The sequence below is a fragment of the Phoca vitulina genome, unplaced genomic scaffold (genome assembly GCF_004348235.1).
Source record: "Phoca vitulina isolate PV1807 unplaced genomic scaffold, GSC_HSeal_1.0 scaffold8, whole genome shotgun sequence".
In the NCBI taxonomy this organism is placed as follows: domain Eukaryota; kingdom Metazoa; phylum Chordata; class Mammalia; order Carnivora; family Phocidae; genus Phoca; species Phoca vitulina.
Genome location: NW_022589711.1, coordinates 53,526,293 through 53,552,712, shown reverse-complemented (window position 1 = coordinate 53,552,712; position 26,420 = coordinate 53,526,293). Strand labels below are relative to the sequence as shown.

Genomic DNA, 26,420 nt, shown 5'->3' with positions numbered 1-26,420 from the left:
TCTGTATTCTCTTCAGCACTAAGCATTGCCAGTATTTCTTACTGTAGTGATTCTGAAAGGTGTGCAGTGGTACCTAATTTTGTTCTTTTAGATTTTCATTTCCCTTACGGCTGATGATGTTAAACATCCTTTCCTGTGTTAATTTACCTTCTGAATATCCTTTTCAGTAAAATGTCTCTTTAAGAGTTTTGACATTTTAGGGGCACCTGGGTGGCTCAGTCGGTAAAGCTTCTGACTTCAGCTCAGGTCATGATCCCAGGGTCCTGGGGTCTAGCCCAATGTCAGGCTCTCTGCTCAGCAGGGAGCCTGTTTCTCCCTCTCCCTCTGCTGCTCCTCCTGCTTGTGCTTTCTCTCTGTCAAATAAATAAATAAAAAACCTTAAAAAAAAGACTTTTGATATTTTAAAATTGGGTTGTTTAGATGGATAAAGAAGAGGTGGAGTTTGCACACATACACACCCATACACAGAATGATGTTTTACCATTCACGACAACATGCTTGGACCTAGAGGTATTATGCTAAGTGATATAAGTCAGACAAAAAAAGGCAGATACCATATGACTTCATTTATATTTGGAATCTAAAAAAAACAAACAAAAAACAGAGATAGATTTGTAAATACAGAGAACAAACTGGTGGTTATTAGAAGGTACGGGGGAGTGGGTGAAATAGGTGAAGGTGATTAAGAGGCACAAACTTCCAGTTATAAAATAAATAAGTCACAGGGCTGAAAAATACAGTATAAGGAATATAGTCAATATTGTAATAACTTTGTATGATGACAGATGGTAACTACACTTAGCATGGCAAACATTTGTTAGTGTATATAATTGTCAAATCACCATGTTGTATACCTGAAACTAATATAATATTCTGTCAACTATACTTCAATTTAAAAAAAGTTGGGTTGTTTGTAGTGTGATTACTACAACTTTATTATTCTTTTTCAAAATATTTTTCAATATTTAAGGTATTTCTCTTTCCATATACGTTTTAAAATCAGCTTGTCTAGGGCGCCTGGGTGGCTCAGTTGTTAAGCGTCTGCCTTCGGCTCAGGTCATGATTCCAGGGTCCTGGGATCGAGCCCCACATCGGGCTCCCTGCTCAGCGGGAAACCTGCTTCTCCCTCTCCCACTCCCCCTGCTTATGTTCCTTCTCTCACTTTGTCTCTCTCTGTCAAATAAATAAATAAAATCTTTAAAAAAAAATAAAATAAAATCAGCCTGTCTATATCTATAAACAAATCTTGCTAAGATTTTTTTTATTGGAATTTTATTAAGTCTGTCAATTAATTTGGGGCGAGAATTGACATCTTTTCTATGTGGAGTCTTTCAATCCATGAATAAATATGGTATGTCTCCTGCATTTTTTTCTATTACCACTATAATAAATTACCAGAAACTTAAAGACTTAAGACAACATTCATTTATTATATCACAGTTTCTGTGAGCCAGAAGTTCAAATACAATGTTCTCTGCCTAGGGTCTTACAAAGTTAAAGTGTCAGCCAGGCTGTGTTCCTTTCTGGAGGCTCTGGGGAATAATACAGTTCCAAGGTTGGGCAGAAGGTTTTTGCAGTTTTTATTTAAATTCCAGTTAGTTAACATACAGTGTAATATTAGTTTCAGGTGTATAATATAGTGATTCAACAATTCCATATATCACTGGGTGCTCATCCCAACAAATGCACTCCTTAATCCCCATAACCTATTTAACCCATTTCCCCACTCACCTCCCTTCTGGTAACCACCAGTTTGTTCTCTATAGTTGAGTCTGTTTCTTGGTTTGCCTCTCTCTCTCTCTTTTTCTTCCCTTTTCTCATTTATTTTGTTTCTTAAACTCCACATATGAGTGAAATCATATGGTATATTTGCTGTTCTCTGACTGAATTATTTCTCTCAACATAATACTATCTACCTCCATCCATGTTGTTGCAAATGGCAAGATTTCATTCTTTTTTATGGCTGAATAATATTCATATATATATATATATATGTATATATATATATATATATACATATATATATATATATCCCCCACATGTTTATATATATATATATATCTCCCCCACATCTTCTTTATCCATTCATCATATTCATCATTCGATGAACACTTGAGCCATTTCCATAATTTGGCTATTGTAAATAATGCTGCTGTAAACATCGGGGTGCATGTATCCCTTTGAATAGTATTTTTGTATTTTTGGGTAAATACCTTGTAGTGAGACTGCGGGATCGTAGGATGGCTTAATTTTTAACTTTTTGAGGAACCTCAATACTATTTTCCACAGAGGCTGCACCAGTTTACATTCCCACTGACAATGTTAAGAGTTTCCTCTTTCACCACATCCTCAAGTTATTGGCAGCATTTTATTTCCTATGTTGGAGGCTGTAGGTACCTTTTCTCTTACTGGCTATCAGGTTGTTAGCTGAAGGTCTCTCTCAGCTCCTGAAGGTCACCTGCATTCCTTGACAGGTTGCTACATTTATCTTTAACATCAAAGGCCAGTTGGGTTCTTTTCTTGCTTCACATTTCTTTGATTTATCTATCTGTTGCATCTCTCTGACTTTAACGAGATAAACTTCTTTGCTTTTAAGGGTTGATGTGATTAGATTGAGCCCATGTGGATAATCTAGTATAATCTCCATATTTTGAGGTCCATAACCTTGATTATATTTGCACAGTTCCTTTGGCTAAGTAGGGTAACAAAACAGGTTCCAGGGATTTAGGGCATGGGGCCATTTTGCCAACCACATATTTCTATTTATTTAGGTCATTTTTGATTTATTTTATTAACATTTTGTATATTTCAGCATACAGACCTTCTACATGTTGGTTAGACTTTTAGCTCAGCATTTTTTTTTATAGTTTTTTAAAAAGTTTTGTTTTCCATTGTTATTGCTAGTATATAATAATATATTTAATTTTTGTGTGTTGACTATGTATGCTGTGACTTTACTTATTTAGTTCTTTTTTTGTAATAGATTCTTTAGGATTTTCTGTGTTGGAAATTGCATCATCTGTGAATAGCCGTATTGTACTAGTTAAGACTTCCAGTATGATGTTGAATAGCAATACAAATGAACATCCTTGCTTTGCTCCTGATTTGAGTGGAAAAGTATTCATTATTCAACATTAGATGTGATATTAGATGTAGGTTTTTTGTAGATGCTCTTTATTGGTTTGAGGAAGTTCCCTTCTATTCTTAGTTTGCTAAAGCTTATATCATGAATGGATACTGAATTTTGTCAAATGTTCTTCTTGCATCAGTTGATATAATCATGTGGTTTTGCTTCTTTAGATTTTTCAAATACTGAATCCAGACTTGCATATCTGGGATAAACTCTGTTTGGTTTTGGGATATCTATACATTTGTTTTCTTGTACCATCTGTGGCAGAGTTTGGAATCAGAGTAATGTTGTGTCATAAAATGAATTGGTAACTGTTTAGTCTTATTTTCTGAAAGAGATTATGTAGAATTGGTATTATTTATTCTTTAAATGTCTGATAGAATTCACCAGTGAGATCATCTGGAGCTTGGGAATTTCTTTTTTGTAAGGTTTCGAACTGCAAATTTAATTCTTAAAAATAATTATAGGACCAATAAGATTGTTCATTTCATTTTGGATGAGGTTTGGTAGTTTGTGGGTTTTGAGATATTGGTACATTTCATCTAAATTGTGTAGTGTATGTGCCTAGGGAATTTAGTATTCCTTTATTACCATCTTAATGCCCATGCGATCAGTAGTGATGTACCCTCTTTCATTTCTGATATTAGTGACATGTGTCTCTCTCTTTTTTTTTCTTCTTGGTTCACCTGGTTAGAGGTTTAGCAATTTTTTTTGTTGTTGTTCTTTTCAAAGAACTAACTTTTGGCTTCATTTTTTTTTCTTTTAAAATTTTTGATCTCTACTCTTCATTATTCCTTCATTTTGCTTGCTTGTTTTATTTTTCTCTTCTTATTCTAGGTTCTTAAGGTAGAAGATTAGATTATTGACTTGAAATTTTTCTTCTTTTCTAATATAAGCCTTATAATTCTACAAATTATCCTCTAAGCACTACTTTAACTGCATCCCACACATTTTGGTATGTTGTATTTTCATTTTTGTTCAGTTTAAAATATTTTCTAATAGTTGTCTGTTTTAACCCATGAATTATTTAGACACACAATTGGCCCTTGAACAGCCTATTTGAGTTGTGCAGATCCACTTATACACAGATTTTTTTTTCAATAAATGTACTACAGTATTGTAAATGTATTTTCTCTTCCTTATGGCTTTCTTAATAACATTTTCTTTTCTCTAGTTTACTTTATTATAAGAATATAGTATATAATACATGTACAAAATATGCATTAATTGACTGTTTATGTTATTGGTAAGATTTCCAGTTAACAGTAAGCTATTAGTAGTTAAGTTTTGGGGAAGCTAAAAGTTATGCATGGATTTTTAACTGTGTGACTGGTTGACACCCCTAATCCTACATTGTTCAAGGGTCAACTGTATATTCCTTAATTTCTAAGTATTTGAATATTATCCTGTTATTTTTCTTTTTTTTTTTTCTTTTTTTTTTTAAAGATTTTATTTATTTATTTGAGACCGAGAGAATGAGAGAGAGAGAGCACATGAGATGGGGGAGGGTCAGAGGGAGAAGCAGGCTCCCTGCCGAGCAGGGAGCCCGATGCGGGACTCGATCCAGGGACTCCAGGATCATGACCTGAGCCGAAGGCAGTCGCTTAACCAACTGAGCCACCCAGGCGCCCTACCCTGTTATTTTTCTTTTATTGGTTTCTAGTTTAATTCTATGGTTAGAGAATATAATGTTCAATTATTTTAAATTTGTTAAGGTTTGATTTATGGTACATGATATAACTGATCTCGGTGAATGTCCTATATGTATGTACGTGAAAAGAATATGCTATTATTTACTTTCGGAGTCCTCATATAATTGTTTTATGCATTCTGCCCAGGTTTATAGCTGCATTCATTGAGAGAAACAGAGTGGATTATGCTTACTTCATTTTACTCAGAATTAGAGTCTTCCATGTCACTTTGCCGATATTTTTGATCACTGATAAATATTCTTTTCTGAAGTATTCTTCACAGGGTCCATTTATGGTTCAAAAAATCTATAAACTAGATAAAAGATTGCTGGTGAAAATAACTTTGATTTCTTAATCAAATGCCATCTCTTCTTTTCTGTAAAATGAGATAATTAATAACTTGTCCTATGCCCTTTAAAGGCTTATTTGTTAGATCTTAGGTGAGCATACATGCAAGATCTGCTCAAACTTTATTAGTAAGTTAGAGAAGTAAGTTGGATACAGTTACTAACTTTATCAATAAGTTAGGACCTGGATGCGTCAGGACTCAAGGAGATGATTTGGCTGCAGGGCTGATACATGGATGACTATCTAGGGTTTGTGGCTTGGTGTTAATGGCCAGGTTTTCAGTGGACAGATCATGGCAAAGGACATCTGTCAACCAGGAATGAAGCAGGTGATAACAACTTTGTGGTTACAGGAGGCTTATCCAGCTTGGAGCAAGGCCTTACAAAATTCAGGGGACAAAATTCAGGCTTCTGGAAAAGAGTGCTAAAAAGCACCAGGTTGAAGGTCGAAGCCCCAGCTAGGCTGGTGGGCTTCAGAGAGTGGTTGGGATCTGGGTACGGGCTATATGTGGAATCAGGATACTGAGGGAGAAATCCAGCCCTGTGGCCTGGCGAAATGTGCAGAAGGAAGGCAAATGTGATTCACAGATAATACCAGCCTTGGGGCAGCCGACCTAGTTTCAGCCTGTCACCTGTTGGCCTCATGAGAGAATCATTGGTCAGAGCTGACACGGAGGTAAGGAGATCCTTAAGCTTATTAAACCTAGAGAATGCAGACAGTGGAATGATTCATATGCAGGAGTTGCTGATAAAGTGGTGACCCCACGTTAACAATCATCGTTAATATTGTTGTGGATTACGTAGAAATGAGTGTATATTTGAAACTCTTTGCTAGGTAGTATAGACATCCGAGTTGATATACCAGGAAACAATGGAATTAAATATGAGAGAAGTACTCAGACCTTAGAGAGGACGTATGAAAATGATTATACCGTAGGTAAAATGGATAGTGCGGAAAAGGCTGACTGGGAATTTATTTTTGTAAGTTGCAATCATCTGAAGCAAGGGCAGAGTCTGTTAAACACCATGGCAATAATCTAAAGCTAGGTTGTAATTCAGACCATGAGAAACCATGCGTTATTAGGCAGGTTCCTTTGCTTTCTTGACAGCCTCTCCATCTCTGAAAATATCCAGCACCTTCTCTCCCCAAGAAACAAGAACCAAAAATGTATGACTAGTCGCAATAATAAAATTCCAAGGGAGAATGCAAGACGATGTTAAATGAACCAGCCAACCTCCTCCCACTAACCTTGGTACCTTTAGTCTGTCAAAACCAGCCTGCACATATATGTTAAGAAAAAAAAAAAAAAGAAGAAGATAGCAGGAGGGGAAGAATGAAGGGGGGGAATCGGAGGGGGAGACGAACCATGAGAGATGATGGACTCTGAAAAACAAACTGAGGGTTCTAGAGGGGAGGGGGGTGGGAGGATGGGTTAGCCTGGTGATGGGTATTAAAGAGGGCACGTTCTGCATGGAGCACTGGGTATTATGCACAAACAATGAATCATGGAACACTACATCTAAAACTAATGATGTAATGTATGGTGATTAACATAACAATAAAAGAAAGGGGGAAAAAAAAACCAGCCTGCACAATCACATTTCCTTTTCAGTCTTCTTTATTCTAATTCATCACAGGACAGGACTGACCCTGGATTTGTGTTTGCACACAGGTTATCTTTAGATTGGCTTTACCTTGATGACCTGATGCGCCTCTGGCATAATCCAGTTACCCGGGGGAATATCAATTAAGGCCCTCAATCACACTAATTAGAATGTCTTCTAAGTGTTGCCCTAGGAATTCAGCAGCTTATAAACAGGCAAATTGGGAAAATCTAGAGGTGTGAGTTTTGTTTTGTTTTGTTTTTTTCATAGACAAAAGCAATTTGGGAGGTAGAGTGCTTTAGCATAGCTAAGTATTGGAGCTGAAGTTACTGTGCCCTGAATCTGCAATGAAATATCTAGCTGTTCTCCACTGACAATGATTAATGCAGAATTATTAATTACTTTTATTAATGAGTTGGATGAGGACGTAGGTGGCGTGCTGGTCAAGTTTATAGACGACACAAAGCTAGGAGTTAAACAAGTATTTCGATGGCAAGCTCAGGAGACAAAATGATTTCAAGACAGAATTTAGTGGCAATCCATCCAATACAAGCCCAGAAGAAACGATCTCCAGAAGACACAATCACATCAGTCTTCTAATCAGAAACCGTCAGTGGGTCCCTATTTTCTGTTTAAATTAAATCCCAAGTCCTTTGCTATTCAGGGCCTTGCATATTCTGATCCTACTACTCCTGCCTTCCAACAAAGTCTTCTATAGTTCTTTTACTAATTCCCTGTGCTTGAGTCAAACTGAATTATTTACAGACTATTTCCTTTTTATATTCCATGCTTTGCCTGTCTCTGAACATTATTACCTACGGAGTTTCTTTTCCCCACTTTCCTTCTGCTTCAATTCAGTTCTTGCTCAGTCAAAAGCTACCTCTTGTACTTAGTCTTCTTTGATTGCCTAGGCTGGAATAATCTCTTTCTTTTGTTAATCTTCAGTAACACTTACCTGTTCCTCTCTGTGTTTATCACTGTTTACTTTGTATAGTCATTATATTTGTACCCATTTTAAGTCTCTGCTAGGCCTTCTTAGTGCTATAGCTTCTGTCTGAGAAATCTTTGCATATCTTATAGTGCTCTGCATGTGTCTTCTTCATAGTTGATGATGATGAAGTGGTCTATCTCCTCTCCTGGGGAGAATTGCCTTTAGAGGAGGCTCCACCTCTTGCTCACCAGAGGGCCCTGCAATTGTATCAAAGAGACTTGTAAACAGAAAGTGCTTCACACATGTTTCATTGACTAAATGAATGACTGATAGAAGAGTTCCTGAGGTTAACGGTGTAGGTATTGGAAGAGAATGGTGGTGGTAAGAAAGAAACCTTTAATCTCTGAGGTAAAAATAGTTGTTTAGGATGTAATAAACTCACTTGTAACTTTTGAACAGTCATGCTAAAGAAGGAAGCACAAGTATGAACTAGAGATTTGTGGTGATGTGTGGTCAAGAGAGGTGAATGCTGTTGGAAACTTGCATTGTCCTTTAACGTGACGATAGACTCTGGATTGCTTGGGCAGTACCAGTTTATACCTTTTGTTTCAGGGGCACCCTCTTCCAGGTGTCTCATTTTAAGTGCTGTTATCTGGCCACCCTATTTATCAAATACCTCTTTGCACTTTTCAAGATGGTGGGTCCTTTTGGTGGTGAAACTTGTGCCATAGGCTTATGTTGGCTGGAGGTGGGTATAAATCTCATCTCTGGCACTTACTAGAAACGTGATCAGGACAAGTTACCAAGACCTCTGTAAGCACTCTTATGTGGCTGCTGTGTTCAAAACAGCGACAATCTTGAATATGGAATTTTTCAGTAATATCCATGTGTCAGTATTTATAACCCTATCAAGATTTTGTCGGGGGGAAGATATGTCTAGGGCAGTAGGGTTTAAATATTTCAGAGTTGTTAAATCTCTAGGTCTTCCGTATTAGAGATCACACAACCAAATGTAAGGGCAGAGTTCTTGCTACTTGGCTGTTTCAGCTAGTTATCAATAGAAAGGGTAAAGGTAACAAAAATTGGACTCCAGCCTCATCATTTGTCTCTTCCAGGGAGAAGAGGAGAGCAGGCACAGCAGAGCATGAGGTTTAGATATTTCCCTTTACTCTAAATTCAGAATGTGTTGGACTATAGACCAAGTCTGCATCCAGGATTTCTAGACCTTCTATTTATCACTAAGAAGGAGAAGTGTCTGGATCATAAAATATTTCCAATTGGGAACAGACCACAGGAATGCTAAGGAGGGGAAGAAGATCAAATTTATCTGCCAGAAATGTGACTCCTGGTGAAAAAAATCAAGAGGAATATTTTTCTTAAGGAGGCAGTTGTAGTTGAATGATTAAGAGAGAGTTCTGGAGCCAGACTGCTGGAGCTTAATCATTATTCTCCCACTTTCTAGGCAAAAGATGTTGGTTATGTTATTTAAACTTGTCTCAGTTTTCATATCTGTAATATGGGTGTTAAAAAAAAAAAAGTCTTATTGGTTGGTTCCTGCAATTAAATTTGTTAATATTGTAAACATGTTAGAACAGTTCCTTGTCCATTGTTAGCTTGCGTATGCAGTAATTATTACTTAAGCTCTTGAGAGTGGTAAGTACTCTCCCTTAACTTTGTATTTATGTTGACAGGATGGGACTTTTGTGGTGTGTGATGAGTCTCTACTTCTATGGGATCCTACAAAGTGATGCCTCAGGTAAGCGAATAGCTTTTGACAATCTATTAAAATACGAATTACCTATAATATGTCAATTCTTTCTGAAAAATGAGTTAAGACTCCATAATGTTTATATCCATTGTCTTCTGTACCACAGAATCATAGATGTGACAGAATCATAGAATTTTGGTGATGATACCTCTAGTCTTCAGGGCACACTGTGTACTTGGTTGGGGCAGTGCCCTGGTATGTATAAATACAGGAATTTTCCATCACCTTCACATCCAAACCAACTAGAATCCTGCTTCTCTCCCTTTACCTCAGGTCTACAGTGATGGTAGCATGACTGTTTTCCAAACTTCAGCCAGTGGTGGAGGAGACATTGAGGCTAATAGTCCACTAAGACCTTTTAAGAACAAATGAATAATGATGGGTTTCTGTCATACTGCTGCTATCTAGGAGAGAAAGGACCTACCATTAGGCTCATTTTTTTTTCCCCCCCTTTGGTTGTTGCTTCTTAAGAGAAACCAGCCAAAGCTTGAGTTTGAATAACCAAATTCAGTCATCATGGGTCTGGATCATATGAAATCAGAGTCACAAGGGATTTGAAAATCCATCTTTTCAGAGCTCCTCTCATCTCCAAAATTACTGCTCAGAACCAGTCTGTGGTAACTCTGCCTAGTGATCATCTAATTGCAGTCCATATGTCTTTGGACTGACTAAGTTCTTAGAAAGTTTTTAGTGTATATAATTGAAATTTATTTTTGTCATTTCCACATTTCTCCAGTTCAACTGCTTGATTTTTTGTAGAAAATACTCAGTCCAGTGGTTCTCTAATTTTAATTCAGGGAACCTAGATATCTTTGAAAAAGCTTCTCATGTATAATTCCTCTGAAGACCACAGATGATACTTTAAATATCATTACTTTAATTCCTCTTCTGTGTGAGAGGTCTTCAGAAATGTTAAAATAGTGATCGTATAGCCATGACAGTGTTTTCCGATATATGTCTTCAACTGCTCTTCACATGGCATGGATTGGAGCCCTCTCATCCCAATTATCTTTTCTGGGTATGTTTTAGTTTTTCTATACCACTTAAAGCATTTTATTGGAAACCAAAAATAACACTAAAGGAGGGGTATAACTAGGACAGAATACAGCTCAAAGCTGAGAGAAGTGTAGATAACTTCCAACCTTGTTGGCCCTTTTCACAAGGAAAGCATATTTCCTAATCTGGACTGGTATTCAGCTGAGATGCACTAGGGCACAGATCTCCTGGCTATGTAGACCAGCGTCTGTCCTGCATGACTGAGTGTCCCATTTGACTGGTCAGTGGCGGTGATGTCCTGATTTTTAAATATGTTAAATATAACCCCTGATTATTATTAGTTCTTATTTGATTTAGTTCAGTGCTTGAATATTATCTGCTTACAGAGGCCTTATTTAACCACCTTAGCTAAAATAAGCCTCCCGATCACACATCTCTGTATCTACCTGTAGTTTCCTTCCTGACACTCATCATTTCTCGACATTATATTAACTTTCTCTTGTCTCTTCCTCCCCTGCTTTTCCTCCTTTCTGTTCTTTTTTCTTCCCATCCTCCTCCTCTCCCTTCTTTCTTTCTCTCTGTTTCCCTCCTTCCCTTTCTCCTTCCCTCCCTATTTCACTGCTTATAAACTGTCCGAGGACAAGGACTTATCCTCTTTGTTTGTTACCCAAATACTTAGAATTATATTAGAATTATATTAGAATAATTATTGGCACATAGACATATAGTAGGTGCATGCTCACTCTCTCTATATAAATATATATTATAAATGGATGGATATATATATACACATACATATATATACATATTATATATATATATATTATATATATAATATATATAATAAATGGATGGAAAAAAGTCCCTTCACTTCCCTTTTTGCCAAAACTGACCAATTTTATAATGGGACTTGTTTGGATTCATACCAGTAATTCATCAATGTAGTTTTATGTCCTGCCTTACCTTGAAGGAAAAGGGAGAGGTGACCATGTTATTTTTGTTGAGAGATGAGTGACATCCCAGAAGTTTCTGGGTGCTAGTGTCTCCCCAGCAATCCTGGCAATGTTGCCTTTCTGAATGACCTTTACTGTAATCCATCCAAGACGTACCCTGCCCCCACCCCAAATGCTATTGGAAAGTGAGCTTTCTACCCAGGAACTGTGACTCATAATTCTGCCAGTGAAACTGACTTCTTGAATAAGATAAGTTCTCAAACCAGCCCCATTCAGTCACCATGGGAGCAGGAAACATGTTGTAATCCCCTCAGCCCATCTGGCACATGCTCATTTGCCTTCCTTATGAAAAGGTATATTGTGTCTGTGTCAGTGATGCACTTCCTAGTTGGAGGAAGAGGAACAAAAAGGAAGTGTTGTTGACAAAAATAAAAGGGACGACTAACTCTGGGCTACGAGGGGACAGAAGGGACCATTGCACATTTTGAGGGAATCAATGAACCTCTCGTGCATCAAGGTATCACTTCTTACAATGATGTAGTTGCTGGCAGACTTGTTGGCCTTTCATGAGGTTCTTCTGGTGCTTCAGGTACCCATCTTAATGGAATCACAGAGTGATGTGAAGAACAAAGGAGAAATAACCAGAAAACCCTAAAGCAATGTACATGCATATGATATTAGTAGGAGTTTTGTCTGGTTGTTCTGGGCCTTTCTATGTGGACCCTTCTCCTAAGAGAAGCCCCACATTTTAAAAAGAAGCCATATGAACATAAGAGCTTTAGTTCCATGCAGTTTTTTTTTTAATTTATTTATTTTTTTTTTTTTTTAGAGAGAGAGAGAGAAATAGCATGTGCATGAGTGGGGGTAGGGGGTGGGGGGCAGAGAAAAGAGGGAGAGGGAGAGAGAGAATCAAGCAGACTCCCCACAGAGTGCAGAGCCCAATGCAGGGCCCAATCTCATGACCCTGAGATCATGACATGAGCCAAAATCAAGAGTCAGCCACTCAACCAACTGAGCCGCCCAGGCGCCCCCCATGCAGTGTGTGTGTGTGTGTGGTTTTTTTTTAATTGGATATTTATTTATTTATTTATTTTTGTTATTATGTTATGTTAATCACCATACATTACATCATTAGTTTTTGATGTAGTGATCCATGATTCATTATTTGCGTATAACACCGAGTGCTCCATGCAGAACATGCCCTCTTTAATACCCATCACCAGTCTAACCCATCCTCCCACCCCCCTCCCCTCTAGAACCCTCAGTTTGTTTTTCAGAGTCCATCGCCTCTCATGGTTGCAGGGTGTTTTAAGTGCAGTGAACTGGACTTCAAGGCACAGAATTCTGACTCCAGAACAGTCTTTCTTGTAGCAGTACTGTGATTTCCTTTTTTGTTCAGGAAAGTGGGAGCAACATTTTCATCTCAGGTGGCCATAAAAGCAAATACTTAAAAGCAAGCATTTACTTTTGAGGAATTAAAGCTTGGATAATTATAATGGTGATAATATAATTATAATGTGGTAGTTATAATGGTAATAATAAAGCTTCCTTCCCTGAGAAAGCACTTTGAATTTTCGATGTCATTTGACTCTCACACTCAAACAATAGAGTAGTCAGGCTGTTGTAACCCCATTTTTGGGAAAAGAAAGTTAGGATCAGAGTGGTTAAGTGAATTAACCACAAGTCACACAGCTAACACATAACAAAACTGTGACTTCAACTAGTTCCTCTGTTCTCAAGATGCATGCTATTTTAGCTAAATATACTCCCGTTGGACTCCACTAGGATATACACAATTTAAAAAAAAAAAAAAGATTAAGATCCAAGGGCTCACAGGTTAAAGAACCATTCAGTAATAGACTTCTGTGCTTTTTAGATAAGAAGTATCTTCCCTCCCAATTCCCCTCCTTAGGTGGTTTCTTCAGGAGGAATATCACTGTAATGTAAGCTCAAAATTCAATATCCCCATTTTTGCTTGTTGGAAATTGAACATTTCCAATACTAAACTCAAGAAGTTCTGCTTTGTAAGAATTCCAAAAGCAAACTTAACTTGTCACACATTTCTCCTGTGGTGTGTTCCATTGGCAGCATGTTAGAAAGTTGAAGTGTTAAAACTGCCTTTAGCATAGAAAGAAATATTTGCAACTTGTGATTCCAAGTCAGGGAGAGGGTGAGAATGGCACCATATATAATATGTTTATTAAAAAAATTACCATATCAAAATTATTTGTTACAGAGACCACGTTAAAAAGAGCAATGGATTTTCTCTCCCAAGCGCACACACACAGATCTTTGAATATAGCTTTTTATTTCAAAGTCAACAAATAGTTGACAATGCGCCAGGTGCAGGGTTAGATTTCACACACATTATCATTAATGTCACAGAAGATGCTGGGCGCTGGGGATGGGGGGAGCGGGTAGAGAGTCTTACACACATTTATAGTTCAGGAAAAGAAGAGCCAGGGAAGTGACCTAAGTTAACAGTGCTCATGATGGCATGTCTGATAGAGCTAGGTTTTTAAGGCTGCCTCAACTCCAAAAACAGAGCTCTTTCCTTTAAACCACATTGCTTTCTTTTAGGACTTTGTTCTGCTAATAGTGGTAAGATCCCATGATTTCACTTCTATTAATTTTGAGGAATTTGCAGAGGGTGGAAATAATCTTTTGGCTTATCAAAAGTGAATAACACTATGCAAAATAAATAAATAAGTAAAAACACTGGCTTACCAAGAATCAAGAGTCATTGCTTAAAGTTCTGACTGTTTCACTTTATGAGTGTTTAATGACATTAAAGAAGTCATTTAATCACTCGTTGGTCACTGCGACCTTATTTATAAACCCAACCAACCAACCAGCAATAGCAAAGCTCTGGCCAATTCTGCTTTCTTGCATTTTTATTCAAGAGCATTATGGTCATTATTATATATTGTGGACATACACGGCGTACACTCTTCCTGTTATTTAATTAAGCGATTTCTAATGACAAGTGTTTGTCTTACAATGATTTTACCTTAGTCTAAAGATCGTGTGTTTGACAGTTTTATATTACAGAATCCAGGGTAAATAAGGGAAGGCTCTTATGAAAGTGTCTTCCAGTCAAGTCTGACAGAAAGAAGAGAAGATAGATACCAAACAGAATGCCATGATAGAGCAGAGAATGTTACTAGCCTTGTAGGGAGGTGTTGGAGAACACATCTCAATCAAAGAACAATTGCTCTTTTCCAGGAGAAAATGCATCTCTTATTTGGGAATGGAACAGTGCAGTGCGACTAAGGGATAGCGTGAGGGTATTTAGAAGCCAAACTGGGAAGGTAGGTTGGGGACAGTTTGTGGAAGACAGGAATCTCTCCAGGTGAAGAGGATATTTGTGTTTAATATATTTTAGATATAGTTGGCTAGTTCTTTTTCTTTTTTTCTTTTGTCTTAACTTTTGTAAGGGCTTACAATATTTCTGATGCTATGTTTTGGTTCTTTGGTTAGGATTCAATTTGTTGCCAGCCCCAGTGGCCTCATATTATTTGAATATGCTTTTTGAAAAACTCCATACTTAGATATACTTGTGACATTCAGTCCTGTCTCTGTTGCCCATGGCTGGTCATCCTGAACACACTTCATTTCTATGCAATTTAGTTCAAACATTTTGAGCATGTCTGAAGAATACAGTTTCATTTTATTCTTAGACCTAAAGGTCATTGGAATTATAACATTTCACCCTAGTGGCCTTTATTTTATTTTATTTTATTTTTTTTTTGGGGGGGTGATAAACGTCACGGCTTCATTTGGCCACATTAAAGGCCATACTTGGTCCCAACCCCCGCCCCCCACCCGTCCCCAAGCCAAATTTCACATTTTTACCACTTTATGAGACCAGCAGTCACCCTAATGTCCTTTAAATGCTGCCTCTTGGGAACAGATACCGTAACTCTCTTTCTTTTTTTTTCCTTTTTCCTTTCCCTTTTTTTTTTTTTTTTGTATTTTAAAACACACTGATGCTTATTTTTTAAGTTACTTATGCTTCCCAAAAGTGGATATTCTGTAGCCTGATTAAAAAGAGGTTTGAGTACCACGATTTATTGGTCTGATGCTGACTTTGCAAATATAAACTCTCCTGAACAGCTTCTTATATCACAATGATAATTCTATGCTTAGAAAAATGACCTGATTCTTCCTTTACATGGCTGTGTTAGTTAAGAGAAACCAGGATTTGTGCATGGAATACATTTCGTGTATAGGGTTATAGGTGACAATGTCTGGTTTTTGAGAATTCATTCAGGTTTAAATCACCTTTGTTTCTGCGTTCCCCCCACCCCCACACCAGAACATTTGTTTCTGCCTTATTGAGATGAGCTTTATAAAACCAGATCACTGTCTTGAAGATCAGTGATTTAATCCTGGGCCAATTCTCACCCATTTTTATTCCACTTAAAATGTCTTTTCTCCTCAGCTGATTAACTTCTTTAGAAAATAATATAATATATCCATCCTCAAGATAAAAAACACAATGATTGCTTTATTTTTAAATCCACTAAGGGCTAGTGTCTCTCATTTATTTTTGAGGGACAAAGAGAAAATGAATCCATTTTACAAATAATCTGGGAATTTCAGTCAATAACTTCAAGTACCTGTTATTGAAACCTATAAAAGCTGATATAGAGAATTGCCTTCTTTTGTCTTTCTCTCTTTTAGAGGCAGTAGGAGCAATGATAATACAAGATGGCTGAGAAGATGAGAAAAAACAGATTAAATAATCATACCCTCAATAACCTAGACTTGGCTGACCTGTGTTGTTTCATGAATTTTATTTTTCTTTCTGCCATCAAAATAAAAACTTTTGGGATAGCTGTACATTATTGAGAAAGAAATATCATTTTCCTACAGTGTTTGTAGAGTCTGGACTAATAATAGTTTAAGGCTCTTTGTTCAGCAGTCCTTTGTTTTGTTTTGTTTTTTTTCCTTTTGAGATGCTTTCATTTTTTTGAACTGCTCCTTGACATAGGCAGGAGTGTACACTTTGATATGTACATCAAGGTACTGATGTTTGCATTTTGCCTTAACTTACATAACAGAACGTTGCGGTCCCTTTAAAATTTGGGCTTGCCATGCCAGCAAGAGGGAATGAGTGAAAAGTATTTGCCAACTATGCTTCCCAGTGAAACTTGTGGGGCCTGCACCATAAATGTAGATACTCAAAAGGAAAGGAATAGAAAGAGAATGCATCCTTCAGTCCCTAATGGCTTTTCTATGTAAATATAATTCTATCTTTTTTTTTTTTCTTAAAGATTTTATTTATTTATTTGACAGAGAGAGACACAGCGAGAGAGGGAACACAAGCAGGGGGAGTGGGAGAGGGAGAAGCAAGCCTCCCACCGAGCAGGGAGCCCAATGAGGGGCTCGAACCCAGGACCCTGGGATCATGACCCGAGCCAAAGGCAGACGCCCAATGACTGAGCCACCCAGGCGCCCCAATATAATTCTTTCTTAATGTTATACTGTGAGTTTTGATTACTAATTACTTAAACTTGCATACAAGTATAACCATAGTTGAAATATAGGACTGTATTATTGTTAAAGCAAACACAGATATACAAATAGTTCCCAAGTGGATCTCAACCATTATTAACCATTATTTACTATAGCTTTGTTTGTCCTTTTTTACTTTGGGGAGAAACTTTTAATCACTCGCCCTGGACTTGTTTGCTCTTTAAACACATTATTCCTAATAGCATAAATTGATGTGCCTAACTTTGTTAACTTTGTTCTCTAGATCCTTTGTGAGTTCAGACTGCCCCCAAAAGTTGCTTGATGAACTAATTTTCGCTTTTCAGAGAAAAACATTAATTTTATCTTCATATTTTCTAATTTGCTTTGGGCTTTTTGATCTGTCTGGTCCCCTAGGGAAAATTGATTTTCTCTTATGCAAGACTTTTTTGACATCTATGGCTTGATTCTAAATGCTTCTTCAGCACTTTTACTGTCCACTCAAGGTAAAGGATGGTGAAGAGAAGGAGCAGGGAGGGGAAAGAAAAGGAAGGGAAGTGGAGAGAGAGAATAGATACAAATAGAGACATAGATAGAGACAGAAAGACTGAGAGAAAGGAGAGAGAGGGAAAGGGAGAGAGGGAGAGAGGAAGAAGGAGGAGGAGGAGAGAGAGTTAGAGATACAAAGACAGAGAGAGAGATACAGAGTTAGGCTTCCCACAGAGGGGCTCGCTGGATTTGATACAAAACTAGGTATATGTTTTTTTCAGATCATTAAAAAAAATTTTTTTTTATTACCACACTTAAGTACTCCTCCCCCCCAAGCTTTATATTGATGGCATTCTTTTTGAATATTTCATTTTTTTCCTAGGTTTTTACATTTTTTAATTTTTTACATTCTAACTCTTTCTCTCCTTCCTAATGTGTTAAAATGAGGAGAGCAAATAAGAAGCCTTAAATATTATAGAGATGTCCTTAAATCTAGTCCCCTCCAGCCATGAGAGCCATCAACATGTCCCAGGGTAATGTTTTATCAACCAAATATTTTGCACAATACTTTTATTCTGAAGGAAGTATACAGCAGACATGGTAGAAGCAAAGAGCTGTACATGGCCTTCACGATGATGAAGAGGAGGCTGCAGGCAAGAATGTCTGACTCTGTAGCCCCCTTTGCACTCTGCATTCATAAAGTGTAAGGCAGAAACAATCTGCTGTTGTTTACACTTGACACTGAGCTGTAACACGTCTTTCCTCGTGGCAGTATATTGTTTGAGGCTCGGCAGCAAGCCAGCTTGTATTCAGGTTTAGGAGGAAGGTGTAGCTTTGGAGAATGATGAAATCATGGAAATTGTGAATAGAACAGTTAGTAAGTGGAAGTGTTGGAGGAGTCGCTCCCACTGCATGCAGTGTTCTTAGTGAGATACTTAGCGAGGGGGATTTCAGGAAGAACATGAAGCAGGGTCTCTGTTCCTGCAAACTCTTAGATAGCTCACGTTTATTACTCTAAATATCCTGTTATTAAAAGGGTTCTTTCTCTCATCTACAATGCAGTGGTAATTCATGATGGTAATAATAGTCATGAAGCATTGCACACTATTGAATTTTTTTAATCACTAAAGGAAGATCATGTTAAGCTAAGAATGGCTTTAAATCTCTTTTATTCTAATTCTCTGTAAATTGGTAATAACTATATAGTGGAGTGTGTGTGTAATAGAAGAGAAGGAAGGTGAGGGAAATAACATTAATTGAACCAGGGAATGATTATATATATAATATTACATAAATTTTTAAACAGCCCCATTAGATAGAGATAGACATTTTCATTTATTTACCAGTAAGGAACTCCAGATTCAGAAAAGTGAATTTAAAAAGTTAAGTTAACTTAATAACTTACTATAGCTATTAAAGTGGGACAACTTGTATACCTGTTTGACTTTATTTTTTCTTCTAAATATTTTTATTTATTTATTTTTTAATGCCTCTATGTTTTTTTTTTTTTTTTTTTATTTAAGATTTTATTTATTTATTTGACAGAGAGAGATAGTGAGAGCAGGAACACAAGCAGGGGGAGTGGGAGAGGGAGAAGCAGGCTTCCCGCGGAGCAGGGAGCCCAATGCGGGGCTCGATCCCAGGACCCTGGGATCATGACCTGAGCTGAAGGCAGACGCTTAACGATTGAGGCACCCAGGCACCCGCCTCTATGTTTTCTTTGAAATTTTTTATTTTATTATGTTATGTTAGTCACCATACAGTATATCATTAGTTTTTGATGTAGTGTTCCATGATTCATTGTTTGCGTATAACACCCAGTGCTCCATGCAATACATGCCCTCCTTAATACCCATCACTGGGCTACCCTATCCCCCCACCCCCCTCCCCTCTGAAACCCTCAGTTTGTTTCCTGTAGTCCATGGTCTCTCATGATTCGTCTCACCCTCTAATTTCCCCCCCTTCATTTTTCCCTTCCTTCTCCTAATGTCCTCCATGCTATTTCTTATGTTCCACATATAAGTGAAACCATATAATTGTCTTTCTCTGCTTGACTTATTTCACTTAGCATAATCCCCTACAGATCCATCAATGTCAATACAAATGGTGGGTATTCATCCTTTCTGATGGCTGAGTAATATTCCATTGTATATATGGACCAAGTTAACTTAATAACTTATTATAGCTATTAAGTGGGACAACTTGTATACCTGTTTGACTTTAAAACACATGCATGCTATTTGTGATATACCATTTTGCCCCTAAATTCTTTACAGTTAAAACTCTTGGCTTTCGAAATATGCCAACCACAGCTGTCTGTCACTAACTGATGATATGGAACACACACATTTGAAAAGAAACATTCAACCAATTAAAAAAAGAAACTGAACATAGGATGTGATTTTTCATGTTGCAGATCCTATTTTAAATTGATTTGCTCCAAGCTTCCTGAAACATACACAGTGTACTTCCATTGCATATGTTCAGATTATATGCATGTTCCCAAGGTTATAAAAATTTTTCTAAAGGAAACAAACTGAGGGTTGCTGGAGTGGTGGGGGTGGGAGGGATGGGGTGGCTGGGTGATAGACATTGGGGAGGGTATGGGCTATGGTGAGCGCTGTGAATTGTGTAAGACTGATGAATCACAGACCTGTACCTTTGAAACAAATAATGCATTATATGTTCAAAAAAAAAAAAAAGAAGAAGAAGAAGAAGAAGAAGAAGAAGATAGTAGGAAGGGAAAAATGAAGGGGGGGGAATCGGAGGGGGAGATGAACCTTGAGAGACTATGGACTCTGAGAAACAAACTGAGGGTTCTAGAGGGGAGGGGGGTGAGGAGATGGGTTAGCCTGGTGATGGATATTAAAGAGGGCATGTATTGAATAGAGCACTGGGTGTTATACACAATGAATCAGGGAACACTACATCAAAAACTAATGATGTAATGTATGATGATTAACATAACATAATAAAATAAAATTAAAAAAAAATTTCTAAAGGAAAGAGCAGTTCTAAACAAGATTATGGATGGATGAAGGAATAGTGGTTCAGTGCAGATGCAGTGGGTTTGAGTGGAGCGGGAAGCCATTACCTTTAGTATGCTGCAAGATTGCTTTGGGATTATTCATTTGGCTTCCCGTGTGGCTAACTCAGAGGTACTAACTGTGGCTCCCTATCTTTTCCTTCTTACCCAACTACAGCAGGCGCTGCCCTTCCTCCTAGGTGGTTAGGGAATTAGTAAATGATGTTTACATGTGGCTTCAAGAGTTTTTTGGTATCCACCTGTATAAAGCTCTAGAAAATTCTTTTCAGTCTAAAAATACCAGATTTGTTTTTTCTGCTAGACTTTGGCAGTGATTGGGTGTGTTTGAAATTTGATGATGGTTTCACTCCAAGTTCCATTTTATTCCTGATGGAGCTGGAATGTTTTATCTTTTTCAGAAACTGTTACGTGTGTTTATGTGTGTGTGTGTGTGTGTGTGTGTGTGTGTGTGTGTGTGGCAACAAAACAGCCAGAATAATTGTCACCTGGATTCAGCAAGTGCACAGAAGATTGGGCTGGGGGCATTATCACCAATCCATACATAGATATGTCATTTCACTCACTGTAAACTCTCCAGAATTGAATGCCTGAATTTTTTTTTTTCAAGTTTAATGTACAAATCCCTTTCAGTCTCAGGGAAATCAATATTTTTCATAGGTTAGTTATCCATATTAAAGCACGCAATACTTTAATCACAGAAGGATGGTAAGCATTCCCCTCTTCGGTTGAGAATGCACCTTTGTGATTTAAAAGGAACAAGTCACAGGTCTATAGAACCTTTCTACTTGGGAAAGCTGTTTTTTCATGATTAGATGTGAAACCCAGCACCATAGATGTTTCCTGGGTGCCTGTTATGTGCAAAGCTTTGTACCACAGGGAATATAAAGATGAGTAAGACACTTTGCATTCATTCATTCATAGTGTATGGATATGTGCTAGATGCTGTGCTTGCCTGTATTTATTTGTAATAAGACAGAAATGATCTCTGTTCTCATGGAGTTTACAGTCTTGGGGAGAGTATGGGACAAAAGAAAATAAGTAAATAAACACATTAAAAAAAAACTCTTCTGTGAAGATTATCTGTAGGGCATTACATTGATGGAAAGTAATGGGACAGTGCTCCCTTTGTTAGATGGTGAGGGAATATCCACTTGAGCGAATGATGTTCTCTTGAAAATTAAACGATGAGAAAGAACCACTATGCAAAGCAAAGAGAAGGCAGTGAGATGGCATCTGTGAAGACCCTGAGCTCTGAGGATCATGATGCCAGTTGTTGCTACAGTGGCAAGAACTAGGGGGAAAGGGACATGAGCTGATGAGGAAAGGGTAGGCAGGATCCAGTGCATAGTAAGGGTGTCGTTACATTTGCCTTGGCTGCAACAAAAAGTCATTGAAAGGATTTGAGTTGGTCCCTGACATTATCTAGTTTTTACATGTTCATGCTAGCTGCTATGTGGGAAATAGATTGGAGATTTCACTTTCTCTCAGTATGGTGGACAGGGTCTACTAAACAACCCGTATGCTGTAAAGCAACTAGAAATGCTGCATTTAAAAATAAACGTCTTTTAAATTGAATTGCTGAGTTGGTAAGAAATCCTCAGAGGACAAAACTGAAGTGAAACCAGGAATCCAACAAAGAAAGGAAGCCAGCTCTGCAACTGACATCTGCCCAAGGTAGCATCCAGAGGTAGTGCAAAAAGATATATTTAAATGCTGGAACATCTGGATGTTTTCTTTAAAAATAAAGTTACATTCTTACCTTTTGCCTGACCCCCAAATAAATCTCAGTTGAATGAAATATTTAAATGTGAAAAATAAATTAAATCCGAAAAGTACTGGAAGAAAATAATATGCAAACTTTTTCATAATGTTGAAGTAGAGAATGACTTTCTGGGTATATCATTAAAGAAGGTTTGATATATTTCACTACATAAAGATTGACACAATTGGTGTAGTGTTAAAATATTATAAGTTAAAGGATGAATGAAAAATTGGAAAATACTGGACATGGCAAAGGGTTAATGTCATTAAGGAGCTTTTGCACATGAAAAAATGCTTCCAACATAAAGTAGACTCTATGAAAAATGAGCAAAGATTTTTTTTTTATTATGTTACGTTAATCACCATACATTACATCATTAGTTTTTGATGTAGTGTTCCATGATTCATTGTTTGCGTATAACACCCAGTGCTCCATACAGAACATGCCCTCCTTAATACCCATCACCAGGCTAGCCCATCCCCCCACCCCCCTCCTCTCTAGAACCCTGAGTTTGTTTTTCAGAGTCCATAGTCTCTCATGGTTCGACTCCCCCTCCGATTTCCCCTCCCTTCATTCTTCCGCTCCTGCTATCTTCTTCTTCTTTTTTTTTTTTTTTTTTTTTTGAACATATAATGTATTATTTGTTTCAGAGGTACAGCAATGATTTTTAACTTGCAGTTCAGGCCGTTCAAAAAAGGTAAAAGCAGATTGGTCATAGTAAAAAGAAGCTCAAGATCATGAGTAAGAAGATATATGCAAATTAAACCAACAATTAGATATCATTTTTCACCCATTACCTTGGCAACGATTGAAGAGAACAAATCCTACCTAGCTACTGGTCAGGACATCATGACCTAATGACCAGACATGGTATTTATATACCCTGGGGGCCAGAGCGTACTTGGAACAGGCATTGTGGAGGGCACCGTGACTATTTGTTCCGAAGAACGAAGTGCCTCCCTTTGACCTTGTAATGAGCTTTCCACACATATATCCTAAAGAAATAATCAGAGAAGTGCATCAAGATGTATTCACAACTTCATTTTTCATGCAATTGTTAAAGTGGGTAATATTGGAACACTGTAAAAATATCCGTTGGTTGAGGATGCTTAAATAATTTGTTCTGTCAGTAACGGGAAAACGATTGAGACATTAAAGCATAATTTTGTATCTATTAATATGGAAGTTAGTTTATCATAGATATTTTCTGTTTAAAATCAGGTACTATACAGCAGGATTCATCTGCAAACTTTAAAAACAATGGCACTTTTTTTTGGAGCAGGATCACACCAACCGGCTCATGAGAGCTACTTGTTTAGTTTTCAGGAATTGTGTTAGCTGTTGGTAAATTGTTGGTAGTTTGAAATTGACCATGGTGAGAGTATTTGCCCCATGGAAGTTGATAAACAGACTGTACAAAGCAGGTCCCTCCCACTCCCCAGCTGGTTTACCACACACCCCCGTGGGCGTGTGTGTATGTATATATGTGCATATGTGTAGAAAACCTTTGGTAGAATATACCCAAATCTTAACAGTGATTATCTTTAAAAAGTAGAATTATGTTTCAATTTATTTCTACCCTTTTAAAATGATTTTATGTATTATCTGAATATATTACAATCTGATTATATTTATAATTAGAAATAATGAGTAACTCAATTTTTGGAAGAAAGAATGAAGACCTAAACCATTGGAGTTCTCGGGATGGTAACTAAGGAACAATTGCAAGGTATTGTTGGTTAATTTGCTCTTTGTTTCTATCTGTACATTGGGTTGTTAATAACTTTACTAGCACAGTGATGATTTTGATATTCATGAAATGACCTTGGTAGACTACTATGGAGATTGGTGAGGGAAAAGAGACATTACTGTTGAATTTCTGCATTATAACTAGGCTGATATTTGTGTTAGGTATATAATTTCAAGAAAGTAAACATTTAGCCACTCAAACTGTTGGAAGTTGAAATCAGTTAAGTCCACACATCTCTGCTTCAAAGTTTGCCTATGCTGAAAGTTTACCATATGACTCAGCAATTCCCCTTCTAGGTATATACTGAAGAGAAATGAAAACACATACCCATACAAAAACTTGTACACAAATGTTCACAGCATTACTTATAATAGACAAAAAATAAAAACAACTCCCCCAAAATACCTATGTACACTAATTCTTGTCGAGTTTGTCAGCTCATTTAAACATTTCTGTTGATTACAGGCAGTTTTCTGGTTTTGTTTTGTTTTTGTTTTTTTAAGTTATCAGTGCTAGAGAGTGTACTCAGCCAGGTGTCAATATTTCAACATCTGTGGGCATGATTATACATGTGGGAAACAAATGAGTGTGTCTTCCTTTACCGGTCAGCCGTCCTTCATTTCTCCATGCAATAAACATATGTAGTTTTAGGCTGACAGTATGTGCCAGGTACGGTTCACATTGTATCAACTAAGCGTGATAGTGGTGAATGCAATTATATACTGTTTTATAGTTTTAAAATGCTTGCATTATTGATCATCAGAATAGCAATAAAGTGTATCATATTTCCATTTCACAGATAAGGAAGCAGAGACTTGGAGAAGTTAGGAGACTTAGCCATAGCCATGCAGATAGTAGACAGAAGAACCAGGACTCCAGCCCTTGTCGTCTAGCCCAAACCCATTATTCTTTTCCTTGGCAGACATAGGGGATCCCAACTTTTTCACTGCTAAGGACATAATTTATTTCCTATTTTTTTCTAAAGATGCCACGTTTGAAAGCAATAGAAACCAGTCCTGTTAGCCTTGCCATCACTAGTCTTAAGCCTAAATTAAGAACGTATTTATCACCCAAGAAAGAAACTCTGTATCCATTAGCTGTCAATCCCCATCCCTTCTCCCCATTTCCCTCAGCCTCAGGCAACCACTAGTCTCCTTTTTGTCTCTATAGATCTGCCTACTCCGGGCATTTCATAGAAATGGAATTATATTATATGTGGATTTTTGTAACTGGCTTAGCATAATGTTTTCACTTAGGTTTTCAAAATACATTCGTGTTGTAGCATGTATCAGTACTAATTACTTTTCATTGATAAATAATATTCCATTGTTTCTCCATTCATCATTGATGGGCATTTAGATTGTTTTTATTTTTTGTCTATTATAAATAATGCTGTGAAAATTTATGTACAAGTTTTTGTATGGGTATGTGTTTTCATTTCTCTTGAGTATATACCTAGAAGGGGAATTGCTGAGTCATATGGTAATTCTATGTTTAACATTTTGAAATACTGCCAAACTATCTTCCATTGTAAAAGCCTTTTTGAAGTTTTGAATAGCAGATGAGTCTCAGGTTGGGTGCAATACTTCAGCAATTTTCAGAGTGGCTCCTTAAGATAAAACACATTACATCAAAAAAAGATCATGGTGAATTCAGAGGTCCTCCCAAGATTTACTTAGCCCATTACTCTCTGATCCAGGAGAGGAACATCTGAGTATTTTCTTTTTTGTCAGTATAATGAATTTAAAAATCTCATTGCTATGGGAGTTCAGAAAATGTCCTGGGTCAGAAAATGCCCTGAATAATTCACAGTATATGATGCAGAGAAAAACATTTCTGGACTCAAGTCAAATCTTGGCTTCATGTGATTCTCTGTCCTTATCTATAAAATGAAGATGATAATATCACAAAGTTATTATGGAGATACAGTGAGATAACATATTTCAGAGGTTTTTTTTATAATCAGCAAAAGCAAGTAAGTAAGCAGAAACTCAGGTGATGACCTTTAAAACTGACAACACTTGGCATATGGGTAAGGACCAACTGGTTCTCTGTACTAAGAGATTAGGGTTGAGATTTTTATATTCGAAGGTGGGTGTTTGCCCACAAACATACACATTTCCAAATGCAATTAAATCCTTGCCCAGAAGGGCTTTCATTTTCTCCAGATGTTTATTTACTTATCAATCTTCTAAGAATTCAAAGGCAAGTAGTAGCATATTCTTCAAAACCAATTGCTTAAAAATTAGTCTATGGTCCCATGATTCTCTGCCACTTATTTTGGCTTTGATGACTCTAAATCAGTTGAGATTTGTATTGTTTTTCATTTGTATTTTTCAATATAATTGCAAAAGAAAATATATTCATTTATTGAGCAGGGATTTATTGAGATACTCTGATGAGCCAGGCATTTGCTAAGCATTAGGATACAATGGTGAACAAATAGGTCCTGTTCCTATCTTTATGCTATTTAT

The 26,420-nt window shown here is 37.2% G+C and overlaps 1 protein-coding gene across 8 annotated transcripts in view; it reads left to right on the top strand.

Moving 5' to 3' along the window:
* The window catches only part of IL1RAP (interleukin 1 receptor accessory protein), a 134,596-nt gene that overhangs the window by 37,108 nt on the left and 71,068 nt on the right, over positions 1-26,420 (top strand). For all 8 annotated transcript variants that reach the window (XR_004299814.1, XR_004299815.1, XR_004299811.1 and 5 more), the window contains one exon: positions 9,396-9,460. Coding sequence is in view for 2 of the 8 variants with exons in the window: in XM_032406915.1 (XP_032262806.1) it covers positions 9,396-9,460 (65 nt within the window). In the remaining 6 variants the exon portion in view is untranslated. The remainder of the gene's footprint in view (positions 1-9,395; positions 9,461-26,420) is intronic.